A 14,854-nucleotide genomic window follows, 5' to 3' on the forward strand; every position below is an offset into this window, starting at 1 on the left:
CCTTTAGGAATTTGGGCCCTCCCGGTCTGACATCCAGGCCACACTCCCACTGCTCAACTCTGTGGGAGAAAGGACTCTCATTAAACCCTTTCATCAGATGGGTGGGCCTGGAGCCCCCTGCATGCTGGTCTGCTTCCTGGGACAGCCTTTGCCAGCTCCCTGGGCCTAGGCTGATGGCTACCTTCTCCCTAGGCTGAGAGCCTAGCAACTCTCTTCTGGTCCAAGTCCTTCTGGCCTTCAAGGATCATGACTCAACTTGCAACAGCATCCAGGGGAGCAAGGAAGCCCTGGAAGAGAAGGTAAGAGTCTTGGTTCCCATCCCAGCCTGGCTACCTGTTCACTGGCCTCAGGCATGGTCTTTCTCTATGCAACTTGATGACTTTTGAGATCTCTGACCCCTGGGTATGGGAATCAGGCACAGTGTCAAGTGACTTGACTTCAATCTGGCCTTGGTATGTGGAGCCCTGGGGAGGAGCAGGTGGCCCTTTCTGGAGGGGCACCAGACAAGGGCTGTGATGGGAGAAGCACTTTTGAAAGTGAAGAAGAGGTTACTGATCTGGCCTGGGGTCCAGGGAAGGTATCCCAGAGAATAAACCGGGATAGGCACAAGTTAGCCAAGTGAAGGAAAGAGGATAAAGATGCATAGAACAGCCTGTGCAAAGACATGGGGGTGTGGGAAGGCAGGGTGTATTCAGGGAACCAAAAAATTCAATCTGGCTGGAGCTAGGATCTCATGGGGAGGAAATGGCCAGAGATGAAGGGCCAGCAGGGAAGTGAGAGGGGACAGGGTCTGATATGCATAAGAGATCCAGCCGCCCTGTGGAGAATGGATCTAGCCAGGCGAAACCAAGAATAGACACTAAGAGGCCAGCAAGGAGGTGCAGATGGTGCCCTGGCCAAGGGTAGGGCAGCAGGGGCGGGGAGGACAGGAAAGATTGATGAGCAATGAGGTGTCAGCGGAAAAGCCACCAAGACTAACATAAGAACCCGGGAGGGAGAGCAGTTCTGAGGAGAAGAGAGGGGGTCGACTTTATACAGTGCATTTGGGGTGCCCAAGAGTCATCTTAAGGGGGAAGACAGCACAAGAGATGGGGGGTCAAGATTCAAGGCATCACTGTGGAAACAGAAATGAGGCCCTGGAAGTTGTCAGGATGGCTTGGAGAAAAGTATCAAGGGTGAAAGGGGCCCAGCACCCTGAGGAGCCACCAAGGGATGTGAAGAGGTACAGCCAGAGAAGCAGCTAGAAATCCAAGAGGAGCCACCAGAGAAACCAGAGGGAGTTTCAGAGAGGAGGGGAATCATCTGTGTCCAACACATCCAGAACAGGGCAAAGGCTGAGAGGACTGAGAAGTGGAGGGTCAGGGAGCATTTACACAGAGGCTCCAGCTTCCCAGTGACCATGATCTGCAACCAGGTCTGAGTGTGAGGAAGGCCATTGCATAAGGCTGAACAGGTTGTGCACTGCACACTCCAGTGACTCTCCATTCATGATAAGTGGGCACTCCTTGGAGTTTGGCGGGGGTTTTTTGAGAAGCCTGTTGCTGCAGTGTGGAAACTTACCACACGGTGACGCCAAAGACCAGCACTCTACTTCTTGGGCTTGGATGGAGACGGGCAGGGGTCAGTTTGAAGATGGTAGCACCCTAGGTCATCATCATATGTGTGGAGAATATTGCCACATGCCTGGTGCCTAGAACCTTCCCCATCACTACACCCTCCATATCGCTGTCGGAACAGTTCTTCTAGCAGTAAGAGCTCAGAAACAAACTACACATCACACACAGTGGTCTTTGCCAGGAGCCGGGCCTGAAAGGATCCCAGGCAAGCTGCTCATCCTGTGATCTTGGAGAGGTAGGGACATCCCTCCCACTTGTCCCTTAGGGGAAGGGCGTCAGGAAGGAAGGAAGAATGCCTGGCCCAGCCGGAGACGCAGTCACCCCACCCCAGCAAGGCCCTGCTCACAGATCCCCCTGGAGGCCAAAGCTGGATCAGCAGGGACTATGGAAGAGGCAGCCCCCAGAGTCACCTGCCCAGCCTGGTGACCCTGGACTAGGAACTTACCTGGTTCAGGGATTAGCCTGGAAATGCCTCAATACACAATGCCATGCTGTCTTTGAAACCGATGACACGTTCATTGCAAACTATTCTTTGTATAAGTAAATACAAAGAAGAAAATAAAGCTAGGTTTATAATTATAAACATTATACATTATAATGTCCAGAGATGATGGCTCCTATTGGCACAGGGTTGAGCCTCCTGACAGCTCTCAGAGGCAATGGATGAAGGTTTGACCTGAGGAGACTCCTGCAGGGAAAACAGGCGGCTGAACAGGCACATAGGAGGTGCTCAATCCATGCCCCACATCCATTTTTAGTGGTCAGGGGTTATCTCAGGGAATGCACCAACCTTCTTTACCCTCTGTCTCCCACTAATGGTCACCAGGACTGTGCCATCCCTTTATCCCTAATTGAACAAGCCAATAATCAAGAGTTCTCATTGTGACACAGCAGAAACGAACCCAACTAGTATCCATGACAATGTGGGTTCCATCCCTGGCCTTGCTCCATGGGATGGAGATCTGATGTTGCCATGAGCGGTGGTGTAGGTCACAGACATGGCTTGGGTCCTGCATTGCTGTGGCTGTGGCATAAGCCAGCAGCTGAAGCTCCGATTTGACCCCTTGACCCCTGGCCTGGGAACTTCCGTATGCCCTGGGTGCGGCCCTGGAAAAAAAAAAAGAAAAAGAAGAAGAAGAACAAGCCAGTAATCAATATTCTCAGACACAGATCTCGCCTTGACTGTATAACTCTTTCTTTGGGATAAATGTTTTGAAGTGTAACTGCAGGATGAAAGGGGTTTTGCACTTGATGTCCTGATATATACTGAAAAAAAGTACTCTTAAATATGCAAACCAATTCCCTTTCTCTAGAAAGTGTCTACGTAACACATCATGCCTGTCAGTGCCAATCTCAGAGGCTAAGAAAAAAAAAAAAGTCTCTTGTTGTTTACATTTGCATTGCGTTGATCACTAATGAGACTGAGTGCCCCTTAAGATTGCAATTTTGGAGTTGCTGTTGTGGCTCAGAAGGTTAAGAACCCAACTAGTATCCATGAGGATTCGGGCTCCATCCCTGGCCTCACTCAGTGGGTTAAGGATCCCAAGCTGCAGTGTGGGTCAAGGATGTGGTTCGGATCTGGCGTTGCTGTGCCTGTGGCAACATCTCCGGCCCTTGCCCTCTGACATACACAATGGGCAGTAGGGTCCAGGCTGGGGTTAGAGTGGGTGGAAGTGGAGGCAGGTACAGGCACCCCCACAGCCCCATACCCACCCCCCTTCAAGCCTCCATCTGTTTCCACCACTCACTGAAGTGCCCTAGCAGGACATGGTGCTCTGGAGCCCCTTTCATTTGACCTCTTGGTGAGCTGGTTGACCATCATTGCTCTAAAATCTGTCTCTAGCCTAGATCCCTCCTTCCTCTACCCACATGTCTATCTGCCTTCTGAACACTTTCTCCTAGACTGATGGTCCCAAGACCCCTCAGATGCCAGGGACCTTATTGCCTTCCCCTAACCCAATCCTCCAGGCCTCCCCTCATTGTTGAAACACACCACCATCCACCCAGGCCCCAACTCTGGCATGATCTGGGATGCCTGCCTCTCTAAAACTCCACAGCCCAACAGCCACCCAGCCTCCATTCAGCCGCCTTAATGTTTCTATCTCCACTGCCCTCACTCTGGCCCAAACCACTGTGACCTCGGTGAAAAAATGATAGCAGCCTCCTTGTGGCCTCTACCTGCCTTCTCCAAGCACTGCCTGAATGACCTTTGCAAAGCACAGATATGACCACAGAATTCCCCAGCTCAAAGCCCAGGCTGCCCACCACCCACCAAGCTCCTTAGCCAGTCTCCAAAGCCCCTCATGGCCTGCCTCATCCCCAGCACCTACCCACACAATTCTCCCGCCACATTAAACTTCTGCTTCCCACCAGCAAAGGAGGCTGCTCCTGCCTCCTATGCCTTCAACTCTGCTGTGCCCTCTGCCCTTCCTCTAAAGACCTACCCTCTGCCAGCCAAGGGAGTCCCCAAAACTTGCCCCCTCCCTACAAAGCCCTTTCTAACCAGCACATACTCACTCTCTCACGTACAGAAATATACACAAAGACTGACATAGACTCACAGACTCACAATCACTGACATAAGGGTTATAGACATTCAGGGATGACCTGCCCTGATTGACAGTGAACCCCCAAGGGCAGGGAATAGGTGGTCTCACTCTGTTCCCCCACTTTTGGTGCCCCCAGGGCTAAGCACACTCCAGGTTCCATGAATAAATACTTGCTGATTATCTGGTGAATGAATGAATGAAGTGCACGTTCTGTCTGAGGCATGTGATCACAGGCACAGTAAGGGGCAAGCTTTATTCTGTCCCCTCACAGAAAGCTGGGGGATGAAGTTGCTACAGAGAGCGGTAGCCATGGGGGCTGTGGGGTGGGATGAGGGAAACCAGTTTTTATAGGTTTGAGGACTCACTTTCAAAAGTGAAACTAGCTGCACCATCTGTGAGGAACTGGGATTCACTATGGTTCTCACTATCCTCTGTTGTCTATTAGAGGAGTTTTTTCTCAGGCTAGAGCCCGTCCCTTCAGGAGCATGAACTGCTCCGGGATAGAAAAGGCAACACCCCAGCTCCCAGCCAGCACCAGCGGAGCATAAACCCAGGGAATGATGCCTGACTCACAGCTGAACTGGTTAGGATTCAGTGGGGTGAACTGGAGCTTAGTCTCCACCCCTTCCCTTGACCATGGAAAGGCCCTGCCTTCGCTGAGCCTCAGGTGGTGCCTCTGTGAAATTCTGTCAGCTGTGTCCTTCCTCTCCTGGCTCACTGGTTGATGGGGAGAGGCCTCGGAGGCCTCTTAACACCAGGAAGTCCTCAGACACTGTCCCTCCTTCAAGGCCCTTGAACAGGGGAGAAGGGCCAAGTAAAGCCTCAGGTGTCTCAACTGCTCACTGCAGCCCCATCCATGCCTGGTCCTCCTGGAAATGGTGGGGAACCAGGACTGGTCACAGACAAGGACAATAGGCAGTGATAGGTACTCAGAACGTGTGAGTGGGAAGCCAGAGAACACAGGTTTCTTGGAGGAGGCAACATTTGAATAGTTTTCCAAGTGGATAAGGGAGTGGAGCATCCCATGCAGAGAGGCTGGGAGAAGAGGCCAAAGAATAGGGACCATGTCCAGGGAGCCACAGGGAAGCTGGTGTTGTGGAAAGAGCAGAAAGGGCTGACAGGACAGGTGGGAAATGAGGAGGCGAGTTCACCTAAGGCCAGATCTCCTGGGTGTTAGATCTCCTGGGTCTTGGAGGCCACATTACAGAGTATGGACTTATCCTGAGGGCCTTGCAGAACCAGTATGACATGATGTATGATTTAAAAGATCACTTGAGCTCTTGTGTGGACAACAACTGTAGGGTACAAAGAAGGCCAGAAAAGATGGTAGCCCAGGTCCTGGTACCAGTTGCAACAACACAGAGATATGGCTAGACACCAGACAAAGTGACAGACTGTGAAGAGCAAGACATCATCCATTAAAAGTGGGAGTTTTCTAGAGTTCCCTGCTGGCATTATCACTAGTGTGACTCTGTTTAGTGCTGTGGTATAGGTATGATCCTTGGCTCAAGAACTTCCTCATGCTGCTGATAAAGTCCCCCCCACCCCCCACCATCAGCAGCATGAGAAAGTGAGAATTTTCTGGAAGTTGAATTCCAGAATTCCAAACAGAAAGAGCTCCTTGGACAGTGCCCTGGTGAGCCCCCATAATCACTGCTGCCTCATCAAAGCCTCAAGCAATGGCACAGGGACAGCTCTATACCACTGCCACCCCAGGGATGGGCATGCTGCGCACCCCCGAGTGCCCAGTGGGTGTTTGTTGAAAGAACTAATAAACAACAGAGTGCTGGTAGTGGGAGGTGAGGTAGAGGGAAGGAATTAATTTGAAACATGTTAAGGAGGTAGAATCTATAGGACCAGGAGGCTGAATGAATCTGGGTGTAGAAAGGGGATTTCAAGAGTTCATGCATTTACTCATTCATTCATTCTCTCACTCGACAAATATTTCTTGAATTCCCATTATGAACCAGGAACAGTGGCGAAGAAGACTTCTGTGGTCCCTGTCCCCAGGAGCCTAGAGACTTCCACTGAGGCAGGCTTAGGCACATGAGCACACATGCTGCCTGGTAGTGATGGATGACATGAAGGCATGAGTCTATAGGATATGGGGACAGAGAGTGCCAAGGAGAGGCTGTCTTTAGAGAAAGTGGTTAGAGGATGCCTTGCCAAGATGACTTTAGAGGTGCGCAGGGAACAACTGGTGCCAGATTTGAGAGCCCTGGAAAGGCCCAGTCTTACTCAAGCAGGAGCCCGAGTGGACTGTGGTGCTTTGTAGAGATGAAAACAAAGGAAGAAGAGTCCCTCTGGGAAGGTCATGTGATCCAGTGGGTCATTCAGGGGCTTTGGGCACAGAGGAAGGCTCTGGATACTCAGCAGGGGATGGGTAAAGCCCTGGGACTGGATATTTTAGGATGGGGAAAATAGGAAGAAGAACTCAGTCTCTGGAAGTAATCCCCAGGTCTAATGACTACAGAAAAAGTGGTCCTGCAAAGGATGAGAAAAAGAAGGATCTGGAAAGGTGGGAGAACTAGAAGAAGGTGAGGTGTGTCTCTGGCAGGAGCTGGTGAGGGAGAGGATGTCAGTGCCCTGAGGGCCCCTGCCCTTGCCCCCCCCCCCAAGCTCTGGGTTGTCAAGACAAGAGGGAGGGAGTTCCCATTGTGGCTCAGTGGTAATGAACCCAACTAGTATCCATGAGGACATAGGTTTGATCCCTGGCCTCACTCAGTGGGTGAAGGATCTGGTGTTGCCATGAGCTGTGGTGTAGGTCGCAGATGTGACTCAGATTCCACATTGCTGTGGCATAGGGTTGGGGGGGCTACAGCTCCCATTCGACCCCTAGCCTGGGAACTTCCATATGCTGCAGGTGTGGCCCTAAAAAGCAAAAAAAAAAAAAAAAAAAAAAAAAAAAAAAAAAAAAAAAAAAAAAAGACCAACCTTCAGGAAGGGGAGGGATATTCAAGAACCTCATAAAGTCCCTCAAACCACTTCTGAGTATGTCTCTGCAACCTCTGAAGGTGAAGGACTAAAGAATGAAGCTGAAGGATTGGGGAGCATTCAGGGTTGGAGAGGACCAGTGTTGTCTTATTGATGGGGGGCCTGGGTGGAGCATGCCCTCTGACCCCAGTGTGAGGTCAGCTATCAGCTCCACCTCAGTCCACTCCAGGAGAGAGTCAGTATTCTAGCCCTCTTACTGGAAAGGACTGAGCTCTAGGCCCCTTTGGCCAACATGTACCCCAAGCCCAGGTACCCAGACCCTGCAGGGTCCTCACCCATGCTTCCAGAGGGAGGCCTGAGACTCCCCAGAAGCCAGTACCCGATGAGTGTGAATGCATGACCTGGCCAGCAGCCCAGAATTACCCGCCAGATGATGGAAGGGCTGCCTGCCCCCATAGCAGGGAAACAGGCTAGCCAACAGGCAGAGGGGCAGAGTCCAGACCCAGAAGGTGCCCCATGACCCATGGCCTTTCTGATGGGTCCCTGATCCTTTCCCCCAACCAACCCAACCCAGCAGCGGCCACTCCAGGACCTGCTTCAGATATAAGGGTCTGAAAGGTCTTTAGAGCTCCTGGAATCTGAGCAGGGGACTGGCAATCGAGGCTCTCCGGTGTACCCGGTTTTGGAGTCAGCGTGGGAAGGGACTGCCTTTGCCACTGGTTCTCAGAAAGCCGCCCTATTCCCGCGGATCCCGATCCGAGCGCAGACAACTCCCACTGCTCTCGCGTCCTCCAGGGTCCCGCCCCGTAGGCTGGTGGCCGCCGCCGGCCACTGGCCTGCCCCGTTAGGCGAAAGGGCGGAGCGAGCCGTGGGCGCCTCCAGGGGTGCGGGAGCCGCTAGAGGGCAGGGGGTGGGGCCCAGCCGGCCGGGGGAGGAGCGGGGCGTCTGGGCGGCGGGCGGCCGAGCAGAGGGAGGGACGGGCACCGTCGGCGGCAACAGCGGCAGCTGCGGCGCGACCTAGCCGGCCAGTGACGATTGCACGGAGAGCGCGAGGTCCACGCAGCCCAGCGCAGCCATGTGAGTGTCCTCGCGGTTTCCGGGGGCCGCGGGCCTGGCAAGGGCCTGGCACGGCGGTTCTGGTGTTTCCCCCGCCAGCGCCGCCGACTTGGTCCCGGATCTGCTGCCCCGGCTGCGGCCCTGTCCCACATCGCCCCATCCTCGGGACCCAGGCCGCGCGGTGTCGTTCCTCTCCTCTTCTTGGGCACAGAGGACGCCCACAAAAGCCGCCGCCCGCGGGCCTGCCGCACCCGGCGCTGCCTCCTTCCTTCCCACGGCAAGGCCCAGGCGGCCGGTGCCCGGGGCTCAGGGGTGGGCCAGGCCTGAGGGTGGGCCCTTGGCGCCAGCTTGGGCCCTGGCAGATGCTTTCTGGGAGCCCCGCTGCCCTTGCCGAAGGAGAGACCGAGCTGGGAATGGGGAGAGGGCACGCAGGCCCGCCTCGGAGATGAGCTAATCTTCCTGGCCTCACCGGCCGGCCTAAGCCGCTTTGGAGCCAGAGCCGAAGTAGCCGATCCCGATCTTGGTCAGGGCTTTTCGTCCAAATCTAGCACCGCCAAGCCCAAGAGAATCGCCCCCACACGGTGGGATAACAGACCCTGTAACTGGAAATGGGAGGCTAGTGTGGTGACTCTGCAAGCAGGCAGGCCTGGGCACCTTGCAGAACTGGTTTAGGGAAGGGGCTGCTCACCCTAGGACTAAGGGGTTGGGGTAAGCCTGGCTTCAGCACCCTCTGTCCTCCTCTCTCAGTGAGGCCTGAGTCCAGCCTTTGAGTCTCACTCATCTCAGCCAGTTCTGGGTTCCTTCTAATATATGTCCAGGCTGGCTGGCCAAGCACCTACTGTGTGCAGTATATATAACGAAAATGGTGCCTTGGGGGCAATCTGTGAGGTTTTGCCTTGGGCCTGCAAACCTTCTGAAGAGATTTACTGACAGACAATCTGGCAGATGCAAAAACGGGTCCAGAGAGATTAAGTAATATTCTGAAGGTCACACAGCTGGTTTGGAGAGAGGTGGGAATTAGACTCAGATCTGAATTCTTGCCCCTGTACTGTCCACTTCTGTGGCATAGAGGGTAGATGTGTGGGTTGGAGGGAGAGATGAGACTTGAGAGTAAGGTACAAGACAGTCCAGAGAGACAAGGAGACTTAGCTTCCACTTCAGCCCTCCCTCCCTGTCCTGGGGCTTGTGGGTCAGCAGCTGGAGAGGGATACCTGAAAACGGGTGGGGGTGGGGGGAGCACACAGGCCGCTGGGCTGGGTCCTTCCCGGGTGGAAAAGCAGGAGGGGAGGACGCAGCTGAGTCACTGCGGCCCCTCGCTGCTGCAGCTCGGACTAGCGCCTCTGCCCGGCCCAGCCTGAGGAGGCCACAGGGCTTCCAGTGCGCGGCAGTCCCGGGAATGTGACCAGCTGACCAGGGAGGGGGCCGGCAGGAAGTGAGGCCACCCAGCCGCCTCCGCCCGGTTCCGGGGTGGGGGGTCCCAGGCCGCACCGCGCCTCCCTCCCGGCTCTGGCAGCTGCGGCATGACGTCAGCAGTCGGGTTTGGGGCAGTTGCCATGGAGACGGGGGCAGGCTCTGTGGAGGGACCCCATTCTCCCTCAGGCAGCCCCTTGCCCAGGTTATTTTTAGCGTCTGTTTACCTCCCGGGCGGCCGCGCTGCCGCGCGGTGGGGCGGGGCTGGATGGGGATTCCCGGGAAAGCGGCTGGCCCGACAAACCACTGAGCCGGGCAGCACAGGTGGCAGGACCTCCTGCCTCACACAAGTGCACCAGTTTTGGTGAGTAGAGCGTACTGGGAGCAGCAGGATCTGGGGCTACGCACACAAGATGCCAGAGATCCATTCCCAGCTGCTGGCCATGCTGCAGGCCCCATTACCCTTGAGACCTAGGTTCTTTCCCATGTCCAGAACAGACCTCAGGGCTGGCATGAGTCCAGAGCCCTGGCTCTTATATGCCAGAATCCCCCTCCAGTTGAGATAGCCCTCTCCAGTAGCTCTCTCCCTTCCCCCACCCCCAACGGGGAGATCCTGCCTATCCACCCGCTGGAATTGTCACTCAGATTAATATTCTGATGGTCATTTGGGCCAACAGTTATACATCCTGGTCTCTGTGACAGAAGCCTGGGTAGATAAAGAAAATTGATGGGGCAGTTAGCCTATTGAGTCCAGTCTACCCACTTAGTTCCAGAATCCCAGGGAACCCCCACCCTGTCCCTGGGAGCACACCCTCACTTGCTGATATAATCAAAAAGTAAGGAAGGGAAAAGGAAAGTTGTCTATGAGGTAGGGCAGTTAGGGTGGACACAGACTTGAAATCCACCCCTCCAAAAGCTCAGGATCTACCTGTGTCTGAGCCACAGTTCACTCAGCCCCCAACTCACACTCAGCTCCTGCCCTCTTTCTTCACTTTGGTGCAGGGCACAGAGGCTATGGGAGTGAGCTAAGCAGACAAGCCTCAGCTCCCAGAGTTCACAGTCTGGTTGGAAAACAGACCCTAAAGGAGAACTGATAACTGAGTTATGTGGCCTCAGGGATCAGAAAGAGGAAGCTATGAGGTGCCTAAAAGGGGGAACCAATCCGGGGCAGGCTTCTTGTAGGAAGAAGTTATAGGCTAAGTCTTGAAAAAAGAGAGGGAGCTGGTCGGGCTGAGAGCAGTGGGAATAGGTATTAGAGCAACAAGGGCTGCTGCTTAAATCCTGAAGAGCCTTACAGATGTGGAGAGAATTCGCCGTAGCTGCAACAGAAGGAGCGGGGCCACCAGAGGACTGTGAGGGGAGGAGTGGTTGAAGATATATAAGGGAAGGGACAGAGCCTGAAGGTCTTGCGGGTCATGTTGGAGAGTCTGAACTTCATCCTTGGGGCAGAGGGATACTCATGGATGTTTCAGAAGGGTTAAAATAGAGGGATGTTGAAGACTTAGAATCCCGGGGTTGGACTGCCTGTATTTGCATTCTGGCTCTGCCACTTACCAGCTGTATAATCTTGGGCAGATTAATAATTACTAATAACAGTAGTTAATATTTGCTGTGTGCATACAATGAGGTACTATGTCCACTCCAACTTCTGTATCCCACGTACAATTCTCTCTTCCCTTAACACTCCTGATAAAGGAAGTATCTCATTTCATCCTCCCAGCAGCTCTGGGAGAGAGAGTTGTTGTTATTATTATTGCTGTTATCCTCATTTAACAGATGGGTGTCTGCAGCCCAAAAAGGTTTAGAAATGTCTTGCCCAAAGTCACACAGCCAGTTAGCCTCAGGTTTCTCATCTGTGAAGTGGAACTAATAGGACTTAACCCACAGGGTTGTTTCCAAAATTAAATGAGAGATGTTTGCTAATTAAGCACAGCGCCTGGCATAGAAAGCACTTGGTATGGAACAGTTTTTAGCATTGTCAGCTGACTGGAATTTCAAGAGGGGCAATGTTATTATTGAATAAAGAATAGATCATAATTCCCATTGTGGCTCAGCAGAAATGAATCTGACTAGCATCCGTGAGGACACAGGTTTGATCCCTGGCCTCACTCAGTGGGTTAAGGATCCAGTGTTGCAGTGAGATGTGGTGAAGTTCGCAGATGCAGCTCAGATCTGGAGTTGCTGTGGCTCTGGTGTAGGCCGGCGGCTACAGCTCCGATTCAACCCCTAGCTTGGGAACCTCCATATGCTGAGGGTGTGGCCCTAAAAAAAAAAAAAAGGAATAGATCATTGTGGGTTAGCATGGAGACAGGAGGAAACCAATCAAGAAACTGCTGTAGGGTTGTAGATGAGAACTGGTGATGGCTTGGTCTTGAATTCTAGCTATGGAAGTGGGTTGGGTGGGCAGAGTCCAGAGACAGCAGGAGTGGGTGGTTGAGTAGGTGTGGGGGGTGACAGAAGCTGAGGGATCTGGGATGATTCCTAGTTTCTGTCTTGAACAACTGGGTAAATAGAAGATGGGGCTGTCATAGAGAGGTATAAGACTGGGGAGAGTTGGGTTTGAGGAGGAAAGTGGTGAATTTAGCTTGGGGGACTTCAAACTCAGTACATCCTTAATAACTCACTCCAAATTGTCACTGAGCTTTGGGGGAGGTATCAGGCAGACAGTTGAATAAACAAGACCTAGCACTCAGAACGGTTTGGACAATACAGAGATATGGAAGCTGGCAACATTTAGATGGCATTGAGCTGCAGGAGATGTACCCAGCCCACGAGTGGGGAGGATGAAGCCCATTCAGGGATGGGGAGAAAGATCATCTGTGGGAAAATAAGATATGCAGCCAGAGAGAGGTGGAAAGCCAGGGGTGTGTTACCTCCTGAAATTCAAGAGAAGGAAAGGCTCAAGGAAGAGGAAGAGAACTACACAGTGAAAAGCTTTCCCGAGATCAAGCACCATACAGACTAAACACTGGACCCTGGATTCAGCACCACGGAGGTCACTGGTGACCTTGGTGACTAGTCCAGACCATTCAGGGGAGTGCTGGATACAGAGGCTGGACCAGGGTAGAAAGAGGAGTGGGTGAGTGTGGAGAAGAAATGGAGGTAGACATCTCTTTAAGCTCTGAAACTTGGCCAAAAAGGATGAAGGGTGGGGTAACTAGAAAGAGACTGGGAGTCCACAGAGGGGTCATTTCTTTTTGCAGTTATTTATTTAAAGCTAACTTTATACTAAAATATAATATTCACACAGAAAGCATACATGTCCTAAGTGTACAGCTCAATTAATTTTCACAAGGGAACACACCCATGTAGGATCAGAAAATAGAAGCAGATTAGGAAAACTAGGACATAATCAGTACCCTAGAAGCCCCTTAGTGCCCTCTTCCAGTCTCAGTGTCTACTCCCCAAGAGTAGTGTCACTGCTATTAATAGTCACTGCTCTTCTGACTTCCGTCACCATAGATTAGTTTTACCTGTTTTGAACTTCATATCAAGGGAATCATACATATATCCTCTCTTGTGGTGTGAATCATACATATATCTTCTTCTTTCACGCAACATTATGTCTGTAGGATTCATCCATATCGTTGCATGTAGTTGTACATTGTTCATTCTTTTCCTTGTATAGCATTCCATTATCTACTGATGGGCATTTGGATGGTTTCCAGGGTTGTTTTCATCTTTCATGTGGGAGTGGCTTGAACTCATCCTCCATGGGAAGAGAGAGAAGTGGCTAGGGCCATACATGAGGACTTCTTGTGTGGGAAATGAGAGCCTCACTGAGGTTGAGATTTGCTCTTTTCCAGCCCAGCTGCTGTGCCAAGACCTCTGGCAGCTCCCACCAGCCTGTGTGCAGATGCAAAGAAAGCAGGGGTTTGGGTTGCCCAGGGTTGGTTTCTGTGAGGTAAGAGAGAAGCCCAGGGAATTCTCTTGTGGTGCAGTGAGTTAAGTATTCATCGTAGTCACTGCAGGAGCCCAGGTCCCTGCTGGGGTGTGGGTTTGATCCCTGGCCCAGGGAACTTCCACAAGCCGTGGATGCAGGTGGGGGTGGGGGGGGGGAGAAGCCCAGGGTGCTGGGGATATTGGCAGCAGGTGAGCAAGCTATAGTGGTAGCTTGTGATCCAGCCTGGGGAGAAGAGTATGCAGAGAAGGTAGGGAGTAGAAGGTAGGAGAGGCAGAGAGAAAGGAGGCAGAGGCAGATTGTGAGCTCTGTGCAGGGTGATGTCTGTGCAATTCCAGCTGTATCTCCAGCGACTCGCATGGGGTTGTCACTTAGTAAACAGTTGAATAAATGAGCTGAGGGCTCAGGAGGTCTGAGGTAGAAGGCAGGTGAGGGTGATGGAAAGAGCCTGAAGGTTGTGGTCAGTGTGGTTCTGATTTACAAAAGGGGCATTCCAGAGCCAGGTGATAAGTCTAGGGTGTTCCCAAGGAGGGTGACTGCTGGGAGCAGAGAGTACAGTGTTGGATGGGCACCCCACAGGAATGCATAGTTTCCATTGTAGGGTGCACAGCGCTCAGTCTTCAAGGAGGGAGGGGAAGATAGCATTTCTCAAACTAGGATCCTTGGGGCATCTTGCATCTGAATCTGTAGGGGGGTGGTGAGCCAGCTGGAAATGCAGACCCCTAGGCACACCCCAGCCTCTAGGGGAGAAAGTAAGCACAGTGAGGCAGAATTGAGCAACAAGGAGCAGGAATGTTTATGGGATAGGGGAGCACACAGACCCTCTGAGGGGATGGGATGCCCAGTGGTCCCTGGCTAGATTTGGATGGTAATTTTCGATAAAGAGATACTGGGGGCCAGAAACAGTGAACACCAAGGGGATTCAGCCTTTGTGAACTGGGGGCCAGAAGGATGCAGTTTCTGCTAGAGAGAAGGCCCTGGCTGGGCAGTGGGGACATGATCCTCTTCCCTATAGCCTGTGGGTGACTGAACATCCCATCCCCTCTGTTGGCAGAGGGATGGGGGTGGTGCATGGGGCTCTGGGATTCTCTGCATCCAGTTCCTTCTCTTCCCTCTCCCGGCAGCAACACATAACTTGGGGTTGATCCAGCCCCCTACTTTTAGCCCCTCTTTCTTCTCAGCCTCCTAACCTGCTCATGCTCAGCGCCCTCTGCTGTCCTTTGGCACTTCCCTTCACTCAGCGCCCCTAGCCCTTTCTTCTATTCTCTCAGCCCCCACTCTTTAGCCTTCACACACTCAGAACTCCAACTCTCAGCCCTCTCTCAGCACCCCTCAACACCTGCTCTAGGAGCCTCCTGTGCTAACTGCACCCAGTTCAGCCCCACCTC

General features: G+C 52.8%; 2 protein-coding genes across 14 annotated transcripts in view; one reads left to right on the plus strand and one right to left on the minus strand.

Annotated features, from left to right (window-relative positions):
- RIPOR1 (RHO family interacting cell polarization regulator 1) overlaps positions 1–14,854 on the plus strand; it is a 27,133-nt gene continuing 12,279 nt past the window's right edge. The window contains exon 1 of one of the 3 annotated variants that reach the window (XM_021094059.1): positions 1–299. The gene's annotated coding sequence lies outside the window, so the exon portion shown is untranslated. Of the gene's footprint in view, positions 300–8,016; positions 8,177–14,854 lie in introns of those variants that run through there. The other 2 variants (XM_005664439.3, XM_021094061.1) reach the window with 2 other exon arrangements.
- LOC102161584 (proline-rich protein HaeIII subfamily 1-like) overlaps positions 12,753–14,854 on the minus strand; it is a 27,523-nt gene continuing 25,421 nt past the window's right edge. For 10 of the 11 annotated variants that reach the window (XR_002344570.1, XR_002344572.1, XR_002344571.1 and 7 more), the window contains one exon: positions 12,753–13,411. Coding sequence is in view for 2 of the 11 variants with exons in the window: in XM_021094085.1 (XP_020949744.1) it covers positions 13,205–13,411 (207 nt within the window). In the remaining 9 variants the exon portion in view is untranslated. Of the gene's footprint in view, positions 13,463–14,854 lie in introns of all 11 variants that reach the window. The other variant, XM_013998269.2, reaches the window with a different exon arrangement.

The sequence above is a fragment of the Sus scrofa genome, chromosome 6, assembly GCF_000003025.6.
Source record: "Sus scrofa isolate TJ Tabasco breed Duroc chromosome 6, Sscrofa11.1, whole genome shotgun sequence".
NCBI lineage: Eukaryota > Metazoa > Chordata > Mammalia > Artiodactyla > Suidae > Sus > Sus scrofa.